The following is an 18,524-nucleotide window of genomic DNA, read 5'->3' as shown; positions in this document are numbered from 1 at the left end:
TGACACTATAACTGAGTAAGAGGGGAAACAAGTTTTTTAAAGCTACAGGGAATGTGGGGAGGATCAAGGGAATATTTGTGATGGGCTGAGTCAAAGGGGGGCATGAGGAGATGTTGTAGAGGTCATACAGTCAATGGGTTAATGGGAGAGGTTAGTGAGGGGGAACACAGGATATGGAAGGGACTGTGGGGCTTTGAGATGTGCCAAATAGGTCGGACCATGCGAATGAAGAGGGAGAAACTGAGTCAGTATTAAAGATGCAAAACACAAAGTGCCAAAGGATTCCCATGGGTCAGGCGGCATCTGTGGAGGGAAATGGACAGATGATGTTTCCGGTCAGCACCCTTCTTCAGACTGAAGAAAATCTGATCTTCAGGTTCCGAAGAGTCCCGACCCGAAACTATCCATTTCCCTCCACAGATGCTGCCTGACCCCTGAGTTCCTCCAGCACTTTGTGTTTATCTCAGGATTCCAGCATCTGCAGTTCCCTGTGTCTCCAATATCAAATGGATGACTTCCAACAGAAATGGCCAATTGTGACACAGGCAGAGAGATGGACGGACCAGATGGAGGAGAGGTGCCCTTCCTCATTTATAGTTACAGTTTTGTTTACTACTATTGTCTGCATTTATCAGACAAGGGGAGGATGGAGCAGTGGTGGTCAGAGGAGGATAGGACCTGCGTACACTGTTGTACAGACACTGGAGATGAGCCATCCAGTCTGTGAGGCTAGTTGATAAAACAGAGGCCCACTGACGGGGCTTGGATGTACGAACCACCTCACCAGGGGCCACATCGTGGTGATGTGCCCGCACACATTGAATGGTGCCAATACAGCACGGGACATGCCCTGCACCCCAGAACCTTCACTGGATGTCCTTTTTGAGAATCTATGCTATTAGCTGATATAGTCAATTAGAGATATTATATTTTGTTGTAGTAGAGATGGTTTATTTTGTTGTTTTATCTAATATAAAATGAATGCTTATTTTAGTGGAAAGCAGTAAGATGGATGCTTGTGGCAGAAATGTTATCCTTGGGAACAGAATGTGTTTGTCCCTTTACGAATGATAAGGAGTGTACAGAAGAGATGGGCTATTGTCCTCTCCCACTTCTCTGTCTGACTGCGAGTGCTGTGTATTGAAACAGTAAAGCAAGGTCATGCAGCTACGAGATTGCTCGTCTATAGAGATAAGAAAGTTTCTTTCTTAGTAACAACTCCTTATTTGGGTGCGTGTGAAAGTAGGAAAAGTTTTGAATCCACTCTAGGTAAATTGATGCGTTTCTCTAAAAACATGTGACTTATATTAATGGTTTGGTTTCTGAGCATGTGACCTGTATCAATGATTTTGTCTTCTCTGTAACCATGGGAATTGTATTAGATGTGTAATTGGTCCTTGTATTAGATGTGTAATTGGTCCTTGATTTCTTTTTGTCACACCTCTCTTTTTCTTTTTTTTTTTTTTGAGATAAATTTTTTATTGGAGATAGGTACATCTTTACAGTCATACATTTTTAAATTGATAATATTGTCAATTATTATTATATTGTCTCCAATACTTTTTGTCCCCTTTTTTTTAAAAAACTAGATAGAACTAAAGAAATAGATGAAGTAAGGAAAGAAAAGAGAGAGAAGCAAAATAAAAACAAAAACAAGAACAAATTGTAAGGATAAGGAAAAAGTTAGTTAAAGAAGAATGGAGAAATTTATTAAAATAACCAAAACTTCATTCGAGATATATACGTACATTTCAAAGTATAGCATTTCATCCATTCTTTAGTCCGAGTGCTAGTCAGGTTCCTGTGCTGAACCATTCTGACCCTTTAAGTAATCAATAAAAGGAGACCATATTCCAATGAATAATTCCTGTTTGTCCAACAGGGAAAATCTGATTCTTTCCACGTTTAAGGTCTCCGTCATTTCTATAATCCACATTTTGATTGTGGGGACCGTAGGGCCTTTCCAAAATTTTAGAATTAATTTTTTTCCCGTTATTAAACTATAATCCATAAAGTTTCTTTGTGTTGTTCTAAATGTTTGATTTAATTCTAATATTCCGAGTATAATTAATTTTGGATCTGGGTCCAATTGTGTGCTGGTTACTTTAGATATTATGCTAAAAATATTTACCCAGAATTTTTTAATTTTTATACAGTTTGCGAACATATGAAATAATGTAGCTTCTAAATGTTGACATTTATCACATTTAGGTGAGATATGTTGGAAAATTTTATGTAGTTTTGTTTTTGAATAGTGTAACCTATGTATTACTTTAAATTGTATTAGAGAATGTCTGGCGTTTAGTGAACACTGATGTATATGTTGCAAACTTTCTTCCCAAGTATCTTTCGTAATTACTTGGTTTAATTCTTTTTCCCATTTTTGTCTGTATAAGTCCGTGGAGGGAATGTCACTGTCTAATAAGATATTATATATATAAGATATTAATTTTTCTGTATTAGGATGTTTGTTCCAACATTCATCAAGAATTTCTGAATTTCTAATTCGAAAATTTTGGGAGTTCGATTTTACATAATCTCTAAGTTGAAGATATCTGAAATAATCATTTCCACGAAGACCATAAGTCTGTTGCAACTCCTGAAATGTCAGAAAGGTGCCTTCCTTATAAAGTTGTCCCATATTTTTAATTCCATAATCCTTCCATTGTGTAAAACCCCCGTCTACCCATGAAGGCTTAAACAAAGGATTATTCACAATTGGAAGAAAAAGTGATAAATTATCTAATTTTAATGTCTTTTTTAATTGTTTCCAAATTCGTGTAGCACTAAATATTATAGGGTTTTCCCTATAAATTTTTTTGTTTAATTTAGACGTAGCAAATAATATCGAACCAATATCAAAAGGTAAACAATCTTCCTTTTCCATTTTTAACCAGTCTGGTTGATGATCTATTTCTTCCAACCAGAAATTCATATTTTTAATATTAACTGCCCAGAAATAAAACAAAAAATTGGGTAAAGCCAGGCCTCCATTTATTTTTGATTTACACAAGTGTCTTTTGTTTATCCTATGATTCTTATAATCCCAGATAAAATCATTAACAATAGAGTCCAATTTTTTTAAAAAGTTTTTTGTCAGATATATCGGAATTGTCTGAAAAAGGTATAATATTTGCGGTAAAAAAATCATTTTTATGGCATTAATTTTGCCAACCATTGAGATAGGGAGTGTTTTCCAATATTGAATATTCTTATGTAGTTTGTTCAGTAATGGGGGGAAATTTGCTTTAAATAATGATGTATATATCTTAGTTACATAGATCCCTAGATATTTAAATTTTTCATTTACTATTTTAAATGGAAATTGTTGTATTATCTGTTTATTATGTTCCCTTATTGGCATAATTTCGCTTTTATTCCAATTTATTCTGTATCCTGAAAATGAACCAAATTGGGTTATTAGCTTTAATAGGTTTGGAATACTAATTTCTGGTTTTGTGATGTAAATTAATACGTCATCTGCGTATAGAGAAATTTTATTCACTGTGTCCTTTGTGTTATATCCATGTATTTCCGGATGCCCCCTAACTCTTTCTGCCAGTGGCTCAATAGCAAGCGCAAATAATAATGGGGATAACGGGCATCCTTGTCTACATCCTCTAGATAGGCTAAATTTCGATGACAACCTTTGGTTTGTAAATATTCTGGCCGTGGGATTTGTATATAACAGTTTTATCCATGTACAGAATTTCTCCCCTAGCTGCATATTTTCCATCACCGAAAATAAATAAGACCATTCAACCTGATCAAATGCTTTTTCAGCATCAAGTGAGATTATTGCTAGATCTTCATTAATAATTCTCTTGGAATATATAATATTAAATAATCTTCTTAGATTATAGTATGAGTATCGTTTCTGAATGAAGCCTGTTTGGTCAGGGTGTATTAATTTATTCATCACTGTACTTAATCTATACGCTAGTATTTTAGTTAAAATTTTTTGATCTGTATTTAAAAGTGCAATTGCTCTGTATGATCCCGGATCTTCCGGATCTTTATCAGCTTTAGGAATGAGTGTTATTATAGATTCATTTAGAGTGTCTGGAAGTTTCTGTTGAGTATATATATACTCATACAGTCTATGTAAACGTGGGCTAAGCAAATCATAAAATTTTTTATAAAATTCGGAGCCTAAACCATCTGGTCCTACTGCTTTACCATTTTTTAAAGAACCAATAGACTCCTCAATATCCTTTGTCGTAATCTCCCTTTCTAATACTTCTCTATCGTTTGAATCTAAACCTTTTAAATTACATTTTTTTTAAAAGTCTGCTATTCCTTCTGATTGTGCTACGGTTTTAGTTGAATAAAGGCTCTGATAATATTGGAGAAATCTATCATTTATGTCCTTGGGCATTTTTAATAATTCTCCTGTCTCTGTTCTAATTTTATGATTTATTTTTTCCCCTTCCATTTTTCGTAACTGACGTGCTAATAGTTTTTGTGGTTTGTCTCCAAATTCAAAATGTAATTGTTTTGTTTTTTGATAGAGTTTTATTACTTGTTCTGAATACATTTTATTTAATTTATATTTCAATACCGCAATTTTATTATATTTTAGAGTAGATGGCATTCTCGCATTTTCAATATCTAGTTGTTTGATTTCACTTTCCAATGTTTGTTGCTTAATCCTGTTCTCTTTATTGTAAAAAGCTTGAGCAGAAATTAATGTACCTCGAACATACGCTTTAAACGTTTCCCACATAAGAGAAATAGGTGTGTCAGGGTTGTCATTTGCCTCAAAAAATATTTGAATCTGTTTAATAATATATTCCTGGCATGACTTTTCGTTCACAATTTGTGGGTTAAATCTCCAATATGCTTGTTTCTCGGACATTCCATTTAATTTAATCATGAATGTTAAAGGTGCATGATCTGAGATTATAATATTATGGTATTTTGAATTATAAGTAAGTGAGATAAGTTTAGCGTCGACCAAAAAATAATCTATTCTTGAATAGGTTTTATGTACAGGTGAATAAAATGAGTATTCTCGTCCAGTTGGGTTTTCCACTCTCCAAACATCTTTAATATTACTAGTGTCCATATATGCATTTAATAAGTCACTGGAATGTGATTTGGTTTTCCTTTGTCTTGTTGATCTGTCTAAATAGGAATCTAAAGTACAATTTAAATCTCCTCCAATTACTAAATTATGTTGTGCCATTTCCGGAATGCAGTTAAATATTTTCTTAAAGAACAGTGGACTATCAAAGTTTGGTCCATATACATTAACAAAAATCATTTTTTGTGCATTTAATTCTCCTATTACAATAATATATCTGCCATCCTTATCGGTTATAGTTGATGTATGTTTGAATAAAGTACCTTTCCGAAATAATATTGCTACGCCTCTTGATTTATGTGTAAAAGAAGAATGATATGTTTTATCTATCCATTTAGCTTTCAGCCTATGCTCAGCATCTTTTTTTAAATGTGTTTCTTGGATGAAAATCACGTCAGCTTTAATTGCTTTTAAATGTGCTAATACTTTACCTCTCTTAATTGGTTCATTAATACCTTTAACGTTCCAACTGCAAAACGTTATTCCTTCGTTCCCCGTATTCATTTTTAAATCTTGCATTTTTTGTCTATGGGGGTCTATAATAGAGCCAATGGTTCAGTTCAACAGACCCGACCCCGCACCCGAACACTGAATAGATGAATTTTAAGACTCTTAAATGCCTCTCACATATATATCTCCTTTGCTCCAATTTATAACTCCGTTCAAACTGAAAATAATAATGATAGTTTGTAATAGAAAAAAAAAGAGAATAGATTAAGAAATTAGTATTGTGCACAAAGAAGGAAAAAACTACATCTAATGTTAGTGCAGTTAGTGCTAGCCATACTAGCATGGCTACCCATCTACCGACTTCCGTAGTTGATGTTTCGAACTTATCCAGCCCCTTTGTTTCTTGGAACTTGTGTTCCATAGCAATATTTTACCGGGGGTATATCAAGTTCCAATAGTCGGAAGAGTTATGATACAAATAATAAAACCCAGAGTTAAAGGAACAATAAAGGTAAAAATGATAATGAAAATTACTAGCAGGAAAGGAAAGAGAGCAGATTTCCAAACATAACATATAAGATCCAGCTCTGTATTTACCTCTAATCATTCCATTATAAGTAACTTTATAAGTAAGTATTAGTCATTAGTAATAATTATTGATTCTAATTGTTAAAAATACCGCGGTATCATTTTAGTATTCATTAGTTAATTATATTAGTAGCGCAGTTATTAGTATCCATGGCAGAATTTCCGATCCACTTCTTTCTCAGCTTCTTTAGTCATCAATTCAATTCCATGCAGTCCTGCAAAGTCATTTATTCATGATGAGGGATCAGGCATCTTCTCATGACCTAAACTTCTTGGCAAAGTCCAATGCTTTCACAGGGTCGGAGAAAAAGTATTCCTTCCTGTCATAAGTAACTCTTAAGGTAGCAGGATAACTCACACCATATTTCAAATCCTCCACTTCCCTCAGAATACTTTTGGACTCGTTGAATGCTTTTCGTTTCCTTGCAACCTCTGCTGGATAATCTCGGTAAATGCTGATACTGTGACCCTTAAAATCAAGCTTTCTGTTTCTTGATGCTTTTTGCATTATCTCCTCCACAACATAGTCGTTTTGTAATTTTATTATCATTTGTCTTGGGGGTGCGCCTACTCTTGTCTGGCGTCTCATCACTCTATGTGCTCGGGCTAGTTGAGGCTTTTGGTCCAGAGATAAAACTTTTTGCAGTAAATTTGCAGTGAATTCTCGGATATCTTGATCTTTCTCTTCCCCTTCTGGGATACCTGCAATTCTTAAATTCTGTCTTCTCTGGCGACCTTCCAATTCAATACATTTCTCATTTATTTTGACCATCATATCAGTTAGACGTTGATTTTCTGTAACGAGTTTTGCTGTAGTGTGAGCGCTTGTTTCGGCTAGGTCTTCAAGGTCTTTTATAACACCCGTCTGGTAATTCAATGCCTTTTCCACAGGATTCAGCCTTTCATCAAATTCAACTTTCCCATTTTTAATTTTCTCATTCATCTCCTTTGATAGTCCAAATATTATTTCAGAGATTTCTTTCGACAAATCATTCTTCAAATCCACTGCTATATTCTTAGTCTCAAGCTTTAAGTCCTTCATTTCCTCCTTAATTTTTTTTATTTCCCCAGCAACATTCATCTGCTTTATTTCTTCCCTCAAACCAGCAATTTCACTTGCAATAAAGCTTTTGAGTTCCTCACCTTCTGCTTTTTTGGTCACTTTTTTCCCCGTCACATCTTCTTGGGATAACGTCCTACCTGAGGCCGAGGCTTCAGTCAGGCCTTCTCGCGGATTCTGCCTGGTAGCCCGACTTTTCGTTTTATCCGTTTTATCCGCGGGTGGGCTGTGCTGTGTATACATTATAAGTCGCGCGCCTGATAGCGTCACTTATAACAATCGGTGCAATCACTGCAGCGACAGCAGGCAGCAGGTAGGTCGATTTATCCCCGGTTTTTCTCCGTTTTTTACGAGGAGCTGGCTGGCGTTACCCTCTAGCCCTCCATAGCGCCACCGGAAGTCACACCTCTCTTTTTCTGTATAAAAAGTAAACAATCGTGGAGAAGTTGTTCTTCCCCTCCCCTGAGTTGAGATCTTTTCAGACACTAGTATTGAGTCTGGAGATCCTCTTGGGGAAGAACCCCATGGTGGAATAAATCTGATGTGCTAATCCAGTATCACGTGTGATTATTCAGACTGAAGGTAAAGAACTTGATTTAACACTTTCACCCCGAACAGGCGAATGGCACGGGAGGCGGTGGTCATATCCGCCTGGTGCAGCGCGGCATGGAGGACCTCACGTTCAAGTCACTCTGCTTTCCTGAGGCCATCAAGATGCGGGGAGTTGAGAGCAGGGAGAGTCTGCCGTACTACCACTACAGGGATGATTCACTGAAGGTCTGGGATGCTGTGGTGGGGTGAGTTAATGCTGGGCTATGTTGCACCAGGGGGTCGTGTTGTCCCCCAGTGTTCAGTGGTGGTACCTGAGGACTGGAGGATCACTCAATATGCACCTTTTTAAGGTGAGAGGGGCAAGATTTAATAACCAGCTGAGGGGCAACGTTTTCACTCAGTGTGGTGGATACATGGAACAAGCTGCCAGAGGAGGTAATTGAGACAGGTACTATAACAACATTTCAAAGACACTTCCACAGGTACTTGGAAAGGAAAGGTTCAGAGAGATATGCGCCAAATGCAGGCAGATGTCTTAGATGGGGCATCTTGGTCGACGTTGATGAGTCGGGCTGAAGTTGGTCTAGAATTAGGGGATCATCAGGGTCAGAATTGGCATTACCTGGGCAAGTGTGTGTTCATTAGCATCACCTGGGCAAGTGTGTGTTCATTAGTAAAAGCTGGCATGCAATTATTTGTTACTTCATAAAAAGATGTTTATCAAAATTATCTGAGCTGTATTACTAAACTAAACTTGAACACAGGCTTTTGGAATTCGACATCTTCCACATTAAGCACATTTCTTCATTAATTCATCAAAAATTAAAAAATCACCTCATGCTGTTAAAATAGAAAGTCACGCAATAAAAAGGTTAGTAAAAGCTTGGGCAGAAGATTGGCTTGGAAACAGGGAACAATGAATGAGAGGGAAAAGTTATCTTGAAGGGCAGCGTTCGCTTGGAGGGGAATGTGGCTGGGCCAAGACTTTCCCCAGTCTATGTTATTTCTTGGACTTCAGTGTACAGGACACTGTCCAAATTCTCAGACAGCACACTATCTGGAAACAGCCAATGGTGAGGAGGATGGTGGAAGATCTCAAACCCTGGGTGGTCACGAGTAGAGTACTATGTACCTCAGACGCCACACCTCAGGCCTCGGAGAATGTATTAAGGTTCACCGAAAGCATTCTTGGACGTGAGACTGCTGTTGTTGGGGATACTGGAGAATCCAGGGTTGTTCCCTATGGATCAGAGGAGGCCATGAGGGGATCTGATGGAGGGTTTGGGGGTGGAGTGGGGGAAATGGAATGGGGTGGGGAGATTGGAAGGGAAGTAGGATTGGGCTAGAGGGTAGGATTAGGCGTCCTGGACAGATAGGGGGTACGAGGGAGATCGAGAGTGAGGGGGAGACCAGGTGGAGGGAGATTGGGAGTTGGGGGGAGATGGGGAGCGGATGGATTTTGGGGGGCAACTGGGAGCAGGGGGGACAGACGGAGTAGAGGGAAGAAGCAGGTGTTGTGTGGAGACAGCGAACAAGGGTGAATGGAGCAGCATTAAATGTGTTGTCAGGTGTTTTTGCCTTCTGTTCTTTCACCATATGTTTGTCATGATGCTGTATTATTTAGGAATGTCAACTTGTTACCAACAGCTTTGTCACAGAGATGGTCAACATATATTATGATGATGATGAAACTGTTCAGACAGACACTGAGCTGCAGGCCTTTGTGAAGGACGTGTTTGTCTATGGGCTGAAAGACAATAAACGTTCAGGTAACTGGTGGCGCTCAACCTGTGTTCTAGGTTCGATGATCTTGAGGGAAATAAGGAGAGAAGGATAGAAGAGACGGGAAATGTGAAAAGCCAGAGGAAGGAATATAGGTGGAAGTGGAGGGGGGGACGGAGGGGCGGTGGGAGTTAGAAATGGATGTGTATCCAGGTGGGGAACAGGGAAGAAAGAGGGGTAAAGTGGGAGTGAACAGAGGGTGGTGTTTGGAGGTCAGTTACCTAAAATTGGAGAATTCAGTGTCTATACTATTGGGTTCTAAGCTACCCAAGTGAAATACGAATCATGACTGATACATCTTTGCCAAGATTTTAGTGTCTTTACATTCTGCCAGTTAACATAATTATTATTTTTCCAACCACAGGATTCCCTAAATCAGTGAAGACGATTCAGAAGCTGATCGAGTACCTGACCATGATAATATTCACCACTTCCTGCCAGCATGCCGCAGTCAATTTTGGGCAGGTACGTTGCTAAGCTGGAAAGGGTGCAGAAAAGATTTACGAGGATGTTGCCAGGAGCCTATAGTTGCCTGAACTATAGAGTGAGGTTGAGCAAGCTGGGACTTTATTCCTTCTACTGCTGGAGTATATGGGGTCATTTTATAGATCTTGATCAGTTGGGTAGGTGGGCTGAAGAATGGTTGATTGAATTTAATTCAGAGAGATGCGAGGTGTTGCATTTTGGGAAATCTAACACGGGCAGGACCTACACAGCGAATGGCAGGCCTCTGGGGAGTGTTGTAGAGCAGAGGGATCTATGTGCAGGTACATACTGTAGCTTCTTAAACGTGGCCTCACAGGTAGATAGGGTGGTCAAGATGGCTTTTGGCGCATGGGCCTCCATCAGTTAGAGTATTGAGTATAGTGTAGTAAACCAAGTGTTGTGAATTAAACGGGTTTTATTAATGAAACAGTGATTGAACACACGCGCGCTTAATTAGGAGAACAGTTAGGCGCTTGTTGCTGTTGAGAGGAGCACCACACGTCTGTCCACTCTTGGGCTCGAACTGAGCTCATCTCCAACTGTCAACTATCATCTCCAACTGTCAACTGTCATCTCCTTGTCACGTGATCATTCCAATGCTGGTGATGAAGGTTCGATCAGTAAGTGGCTTGACCACCAGGTGGCGCCACATGCCCCCCCCCTCAGAACCGGAGGAATGAAAACGAGCAGGGGTCCGAGTGAGGCGTCCAGACCGCGTGTACACATGGTCCGTGCTCGGAGGCACCACCGAGAGAGGCGAGGGTGGGTGCGGGTGGCCAAGCGGCCGACCCCTGCGACGGGGCTGTGCTCCCCGCACCGGCAGATCAATGTCAGCATGAGCAGGCTTAAGGCGGGACACCAAAACAATCTCCCGTCTGCCCCCCATGTCCAGCACAAAAGGCGCGGTACCATGTTGCAGCACCCGGAAAGGACCTTCGTAAGGCCGTTGTAGCGGGGTCCGATGAGAATCCCTGCGAAGGAAATCATACTGACAGTCCTTGTGGGAAGGTGGCACGTGGGAAGCCAGCACACCAAAATGGGCAATCCAATGAGCAACGAGTGCATGGGCACATGTTGCAGCAGAGGCATCGGCGAGTGGGACAGCCTCTGGCCATCGCGTGAACCGGTCTACAATGGTGAGAAGGTGGGTGACATCCCTGGATGGTGGTAGCGGGTCCACGAGATCAACGTGGATATGGCAAAGCGATGGTGCGGCAAAGCGAAATCCTTGAAGTGATGCTGGCCCTTAATGTCTGGCAGGGAACGCACGCCCTTGCCCAGTTGGCAACCTGTACCCACGTCTCATCATGGACTTACTACTTCACACGTCCCACCTTCCCTCAAGGACTGTCAGTACGTTTTCCTTCGCTACAACGGCCTTACGAAGGTCCTTTCCGGGTGCTGCAACATGGTCCCGCGCCTTTTGTGCTGGACATGGGGGCAGATGGGAGATTGTTTCAGTGTCCCACTCATGTCGACATTGATCAGCCGGTGCGCGTAGCAAAGCCCCATCATAGGGGTCGGCCGCTTGGAGTGTTCAGATCACGTCGGGGTCACCAATGTAGTAAACCAAGCGTTGTGAATCAAATGGGTTTTATTAACGAAACAGTGTTTGAACACACGCGCGCTTAATTAGGAGAACAGTTAGGTGCTGGTTGCTGTTGAGAGGAGCACCACATGTCTGTCCACTCGTGGGCTCGAGCTGAGCTCATCTCCAACTGTCAACTGTCATCTCCAACTGTCAACTCTCATCTCCAACTGTCAACTGTCACGTGATTGTTCCAGTTCTGGTGACGAAGGTTCGATCAGTAAGTGGCTTGACCCCCCAGATGGCGCCACAATAGAAATATAAAACATAGAAAGTAGGTGCAGGAATAGGCCATTTGGCCCTTCAAGCCAGAACCACCATATGATCCTGGCTGATCATCCAGAATCAGTACAAAGTTCTTACATTTTCCCCCATATCCCTTGATTCTGTTAGCCCCAAGAGCTATATCTAGCTCTCTTGAAAACATCCAGTGAATTGGCCTCCACTGCCGTCTGTGGCAGAGAATTCCAGATTCACAACTCTCTGGATGAAAAAGTTTTTCATCTCAGTCCTAAATGGCCTACTGTGACGTCTGGTTCTGGACTCCCCCCAACTTTGGAACATTTATCCCGCATCTACCCTGTCCAATCCCTTAATAATTTTATTGATCCCATCTCATCCTTCTAAATTCCAGTGAATATAAGCCCAATCGATCCATTCTTTCATCATATGTCAGTCCCGCCATCCCAGGAATTAACCTGGTGAACTACAGAGTTTGTGCATTCTCCCTGTGACCTGCATGGGTTTTCTCTGAGATCTTTGGTTTCTTCTCACACTCCAAAGACGTACAGGTTTGTAAGTTAATTGGCTTGGTGTAAATGTAAATTGTCCCTAATGTGTGCAGGTTAGCATTAGTGCAGGAATCACTGGTCACTGTGGACCCGATGGGCCGAAGGGCCTGTGTCCGTGCTGTATCTCTAAACTAAACCAAAATCTCAGATGCTGTCGGTGTGGAGTTTGCATGTTCTTCTTGTACCGCACGGGTTTTCTCCGGGTGCTCCAGTTTCCTCATACATCCCAAAGACGTGCGGGTTTGTAGGTTAATCAGCCTCTGTAAATTGGCCCTAGTGTGTAGGGAGTGGATGAGAAAGTGGGATAACATAGAACTAGTGTGAACGGGTGATCGATGATCGGCGTGGACATGGTGGGCCGAAGGACCTGTTTCCATGCTGTATCACTAAACTAAAGTAAATTGCAGCATCTGCATTCTCCCGTGTCTCCATCATGCAGTGGTATCTCTGCCCATCCCCAAATCTAGTTACTTGTGGATTGCAGCTCCTGGCCCTGTAGGTTTAGCCTGGCCACTGAAGCATATTAAATAGCACCTATGAAAGGGAGAGACACTGATGTGAGGAGTCACAGGTCATAGAATCGTCCCCTCCCAAGCACATGTCAGACTCTTGCAGCAAGTAGACATCACCTTCTGTAACTGAACGGCCAAGAAAGAGGAGACCAATTTGAGTGTACATTCCTCAACTGAATGTTCTGTGTTCACAGTACGACTGGTACTCCTGGATCCCGAACGCCCCTCCCACAATGCGGCGCCCTCCACCCACGGAGAAGGGGGTTGTGGACGTGGAGTACATCATAGAAAGTTTACCAGACAGGGGGCGGTCATGTTGGCATCTGGGCGCAGTGTGGGCACTCAGCCAGTACCAGGACAACGAGGTAAGTCACATTCAGAGAGATGTGCATCACTGAAACAGGTTGAGGGTTCAGCCAGCCATTACACACTGAAACAGGCTCATCTGCCTATGTGTTGTCGGCATGTTTGGAGCGCAAGATGAATCGATAAATGAGAGAATAAAGATCAAGCTCTACCCCGAGGCCTTTGGTTTTCCTCACCTTCCCTCTTCCCTCATCTCCACTGCCCCTCATCCCACCTCCTCCATTTCATTATTCCCCCTTTTTATGGCTGATGTTCTCCACAGTTCTGTCTCTCCTCCTGTGGGCAACCCACACCCCATTTCTTTTGTTCCCGTTACCGCCTCCACTGGAAGCTCAGAGGCATTTTCCTGCTCGGGGAAGGACTGGTGGGTGGGGGATCTACCCACCCATTCCTCATCCAGCGACTGTCCCAGTGACAACATTGTCCATGCATACTTGGCCAATAACCTATTCATTCATTCATTGTCCCTGGATCACAATCTGATTCCCCTCAGTATTTAAATATGAAGAGCATGATTAAACAATGGTTTGGTTGTAACTTTGTCACCTTGGTAAACAGTTCTCTCCATGACACTACCCATGCCAGTGTCTGGAATCACTTCCAACCCTCTCACCCTTCATATTGGATTAACTTAGATGGGGCATCTTGGTCGGCATGGGAGTTGGGCTGAAGGGCCTCTTTCTATGCTGTATAACTGATTCTTACCTTCAAACATTTCCACATTATAAGGTATTCCCAAAACAATCTCTGCCCCTTCAGAGGCGACGTCTTCAACCAGCCTCTAGAATTCCCTTTGCAAACTCCCTGTCTATCTCTCCCACTGTAAAGATCCTTCCTCGACCCATCCTTATCCACCTGTCCGAGTAACTCCTCATGTGACTCAGTGGCACTTTGCTCAGCAGGGTCTGCGTTATAAAATGCTGTATAAATAAAAGGACATCCATTCCCTTTACACCTCCATTTCCCATAAGGAAGATCTCAGGGCCCTCTGCTTCTTTCTCAAACAGAGAGAGACCCAACAACTTTCACCCTACTAACACTCCTCCTGCCAGAACTTGTCCTCACCCTCAACAACTTCTCTGTTGACTCCTTTCACCAAGTTAAAGGTGTAGTATGGGCCCCAGCCTTTTGTAGGGTATGTTAAACAGTACATGTTCCAGGCATACACTAGCACCATCCCCCAACCTGAACTATTTCTGACACCTCTCTCTGTCTCCATCACATGGGTAGACTATTGACGGACGTCTACTACGTTATCCTGCTACATTTCCATCACCTTCAACGTGATCCCACAACCAGTCACATCTTCCATCTGCCTTCACAGCCTTCCCATCTTCCCTTTCAGCCTTCCACAGAGACCACTCACTCTGCAACTCCTTGGTTCAATCATCTCTTCCCATCCAAACTACCCCCTCCCCAGGTACTTTCATATGCAACCACAGGAGATGTAACACCTGTTCCTATACCTCCTCCCTCGCCTCCATCCAAGGATCCCAGCAGTCCTTCCAGGTGAGACAAGGGTTCATGTGCACCTCCTCTAACCTCATCTACTGCATCCAGTGTTCCTGATGTGGTCTCCTGTATGTCGGCGAGTCCAAGCGTAGACTCGGCGACTGTTTCACTGAACACTTGCGCTCGGTCTGCCAAGGCCTACTAGATCTCCCAGTTGCTAACCATTTTAGCTCCCCTTCCTATATTGAGCTTTCCGTCCTGGGCCTCCTCCATTGCCTGAGTGAGGCCACATGCAAACTGGAGGAACAGCACCTCATATTCTCAACACCTCATAAGTTGCTTACAATCTAACAGTACGAAGATTGAGTTCTCCAATTTTAGGTAACCTCTAACAATCCCCCCTTCCCCATTCTGCACCACACCCCCAAGTGCCCGTTTTGACCTATTACCTGCCATGCTTTGTCATGTCCCTCCTCTAGTCTAGCTTTTTCCACCCCCATACCTCACGACAATCAGTCTGAAGAAGAGTCCTGACCCAAAATATTATCTATCTATGTTCTACAGTGATGCTGCCTGACCCACTGAGTTATCCCAGCACTTTGTTTTTTTGGTAAACCAACATCTGCAGTTCCTTATTTCTACTGTATAAATACTTACAGGTTCTGGACAATTATTTGTATTTCAATATTTCTGATGTTTATTTCTGCAGCTATTTCTTGGAATGTTTCCTGATGAACATTTCATAGAGCAGCCTGTCAAGGAGGCCATGGAAAAGTTCCGGAAGAATCTCCAAGAAATCTCAAATCGCATTGCAGAAAGAAACAAGGATAAGAAGCTGCCTTATTATTATGCATCTCCAGACAGAATCCCCAACAGTGTTGCAGTGTAGGGGTTGGGGGCCAGGGAGGTCCTGTCTGCTGCTCTGGAACCAGTGCTCTGTCTGCTTGGGCCATGTGTGCTGCCCGCTCTGTTTGTTTGCCCTCAGCCAGCAACCTGTGAGGACATTCCTCATCGAGATCTTTGAATTGCCTTCTGCTTGAACCCTGCTGCTGAGATGTGATGGTGGATCCAGCAGTGCCAGCCTCCGGCGCACTGGTCCAGACCTTCTCCATCAACTCATCAGCACTGGAGGATGAGCTGCTTCTTTCATGCCTGCAGCCAATGCCTGGCCAGGCCCTGCATATTCCAGTCTTGTCGCCATTTCATAACTTGTTTACATTTGCTTTGTTCACTTAGAATGTAACTACTGCTGGCAAGGCAGCACTTAAACCCCATCCAAAATATCTCAAGTAGTTGGTGATAAGATGCTGTGAAAGTTCTCCCACACTGTCGGATGGAGAATTGCATCACCTTGAAGGAGATACAGGTTAATATCAGCATCGTAAGACCACCGATTGTCATCAAAACCCATCTGCTTTGGGAAAGGAACCTGCTGTTCATGGAGAAACGAGGAACTGCAGGTGCTGGTTTACAGAAAAAAACACAAAGTGCTGGAGTAACCTGGGGTCCAACAGCAGGAATAAATGTTCTGCAGAGATGCTGCCTGACCCGCTGAGTTACTCCAGCACTTTGTGACTTAACCTGCTGTCCATGCCCTGTCTGGTTCTTGTGATCCGGGTCCTTGTGATCCGGGTCCTTGTGATCCGGGCCCTTGTGATCCGGGTCCTTGTGATCCGGGCCCTTGAATGTGGGGCTGCCTCACAACTTGCCCAGTGAGTCTCTCAGTTGAAGGATAATTATGGATGGGCTTTAAATGCCACCTTGCCAGTGACACCAGCACCCTGTGAAGGAATAAATTAACATTTAATATGGAAGAGTCAAGATTATTTAATTATCATATTATATAGAACATGGAGCAGCACAGGAACAGGCCCTTCAACCACTCTGTCTATTCGTGTTGCCACTTTCAGGGAGCTATGGATTGGACCCAAAGATCCCACTGTACATCAATGTTGTTAAGGGCCTTGCCATTAACTACTCTCCTTGCATCCGACCTTCCAAAGTGCAACATCTTGTACTTGCTCAGATTAAACTCCGTCTGCCATTTCTCCACCCATTTATGTTTTTGATCTAAATCTCACTTTATCCGTTGACAATTTTCATCACTGTCCACAGCTCCAAACTTCAAACTTATTAACCGACTCATCTACATTTATGCCCAAAGAAGTCTGACAAAAAAAGGAATGGGAAGAAATGTCGCGACCCGAAACATCACCTTTTCATGTTCTCCAGGGATGCTGCCTGACCCGCCGAGCTGGTCCAGGCACTGTCTTTTTTTTAACCTTTATGTCCAAATCGTTTACGTATGTCACAAACAATAAAGGTTCCAGCACAAATCATGTACAGCACAAACATTGTGGGCCGAAGGGTAGGTTTCTTTGCTGCACTATTCTGTGTTCTAAATCCACTGGTCACGGACTCTTTAACTAAAATAACACTCATCCACCATAGCCCTCTGTCTTCTATAAGTGAGCCAGTTCTGATCAGTTTTAATGATAACTTCTCAATCCATATCTGTATTTGGCATTCAATGCCATATCCTCATTCAGGAAATAAAGAGATAACAGAGTGGTGCACTCTGCCCGGTCCATCACAAGTACTGTCCTCCCCACCATCAAAGGTACAGGAGGCACTGCCTCCAAAAGGCCCACACCACCCCTCTAAACCTATCTCTGTCCTATCTATGTACCTGGTTGTGATGCCAATCCAATGGGCAGCTTTGTTCTGGAATCAGAGAGCCATACAGCACAGGAACAGGCTGTGGGCCCACCATCTCCATGCCTACTATCAAGTATCCTCCAATGCCAATCCCATTTACCAACACTTTGTCTATGCCTTGGTGATTCAAGAGCTCATCCATTGCTTCCTCATGTGAGAGTTTCTGCCTCCATTACCTTCTCAGGCAGTGTATTCCAAACTCATTCTCAGCCAGCTTCTGGGTGAAAAATAATCCTTCACGTGTCGTTGTCAGTTCAATTTCTGATCAATGGTGACTCCTGATATTGATAGTGGCGAGCTTGGCAATGGAAATACCATCAATGTAGAAGATAGAACAGTACAGAAGGTAGACACAATGCTGGAGTAACTCAGAGGGACAGGCAGCATCTCTGGAGAGAAGGAATGGGTGACGTTTCGGGTTGAGACTCTTCTTCAGACTGAAACAATTTCCCTTCTCAACCCAAGACCTTCTCGACCCATCACCCATTCCTTCTCTCCAGAGATGCTGCCTGTCCCGCTGAGTTACTCCAGCATTCAGTTTAAACCAGCATGTGCAGTTCCTTGCTACATAGAACACTACAGCACAGGACAGGCCCTTTCTTCTACAATGTCTCCGCCGAACATGATGCCAAGAAAAAATAATCTCATCTGCCTGCGGTGAATCCATATCTCTCCATTCTCTGCATATCCTGTCCTATCTAAAAGGCCACTGTCCTATCTGCCTTCACCACCACACTGGCAGCACAATCCACGCACCCACCACCCTCTGTATAAAAACTTGCACTGCATATCTATATATCTATATTCGCCTGCGGTGTGCAGTATCAAGTTTTGTTCAAATTGCTGCGCTCTCGTGTACCGTTTTGCCTGTAATTCGGACATGTACCCCATAAAATAAACATCGCCATTTTGATCTAATCCGTGTTCAATGTTGGCACCCTGCAGTACTGCGAATGTGCCACTGGGTGTCAGCAGCGGCACACTACTGACATTGGAAATGGTAGCAGGAGCTGGTCAGACCTCACTAAGAATTGGAGCAAGCCGACTCTACTCTGAAACTCAAACCCCTCTGCAATAAAACCCAAAGTATTGC

General features: G+C 42.6%; 1 protein-coding gene across 1 annotated transcript in view; it reads left to right on the top strand.

Moving 5' to 3' along the window:
* The window catches only part of LOC144610038 (polyunsaturated fatty acid 5-lipoxygenase-like), a 78,650-nt gene extending 61,545 nt beyond the window's left edge, over window positions 1-17,105 (top strand). Inside the window, exons 10-14 of the mRNA XM_078428511.1 lie at window positions 7,803-7,981; window positions 9,384-9,505; window positions 9,883-9,983; window positions 13,090-13,260; window positions 15,423-17,105. Coding sequence (XP_078284637.1) covers window positions 7,803-7,981; window positions 9,384-9,505; window positions 9,883-9,983; window positions 13,090-13,260; window positions 15,423-15,602 — 753 coding nt within the window. The 3' untranslated portion in view covers window positions 15,603-17,105. The remainder of the gene's footprint in view (window positions 1-7,802; window positions 7,982-9,383; window positions 9,506-9,882; window positions 9,984-13,089; window positions 13,261-15,422) is intronic.
* The last annotated feature ends 1,419 nt before the right edge of the window (window positions 17,106-18,524 follow it).

Source organism: Rhinoraja longicauda, chromosome 35 (assembly GCF_053455715.1).
Source record: "Rhinoraja longicauda isolate Sanriku21f chromosome 35, sRhiLon1.1, whole genome shotgun sequence".
NCBI classification, from domain to species: Eukaryota; Metazoa; Chordata; class Chondrichthyes; order Rajiformes; family Arhynchobatidae; genus Rhinoraja; species Rhinoraja longicauda.
This window is presented reverse-complemented; position numbering and strand designations above follow the sequence as displayed.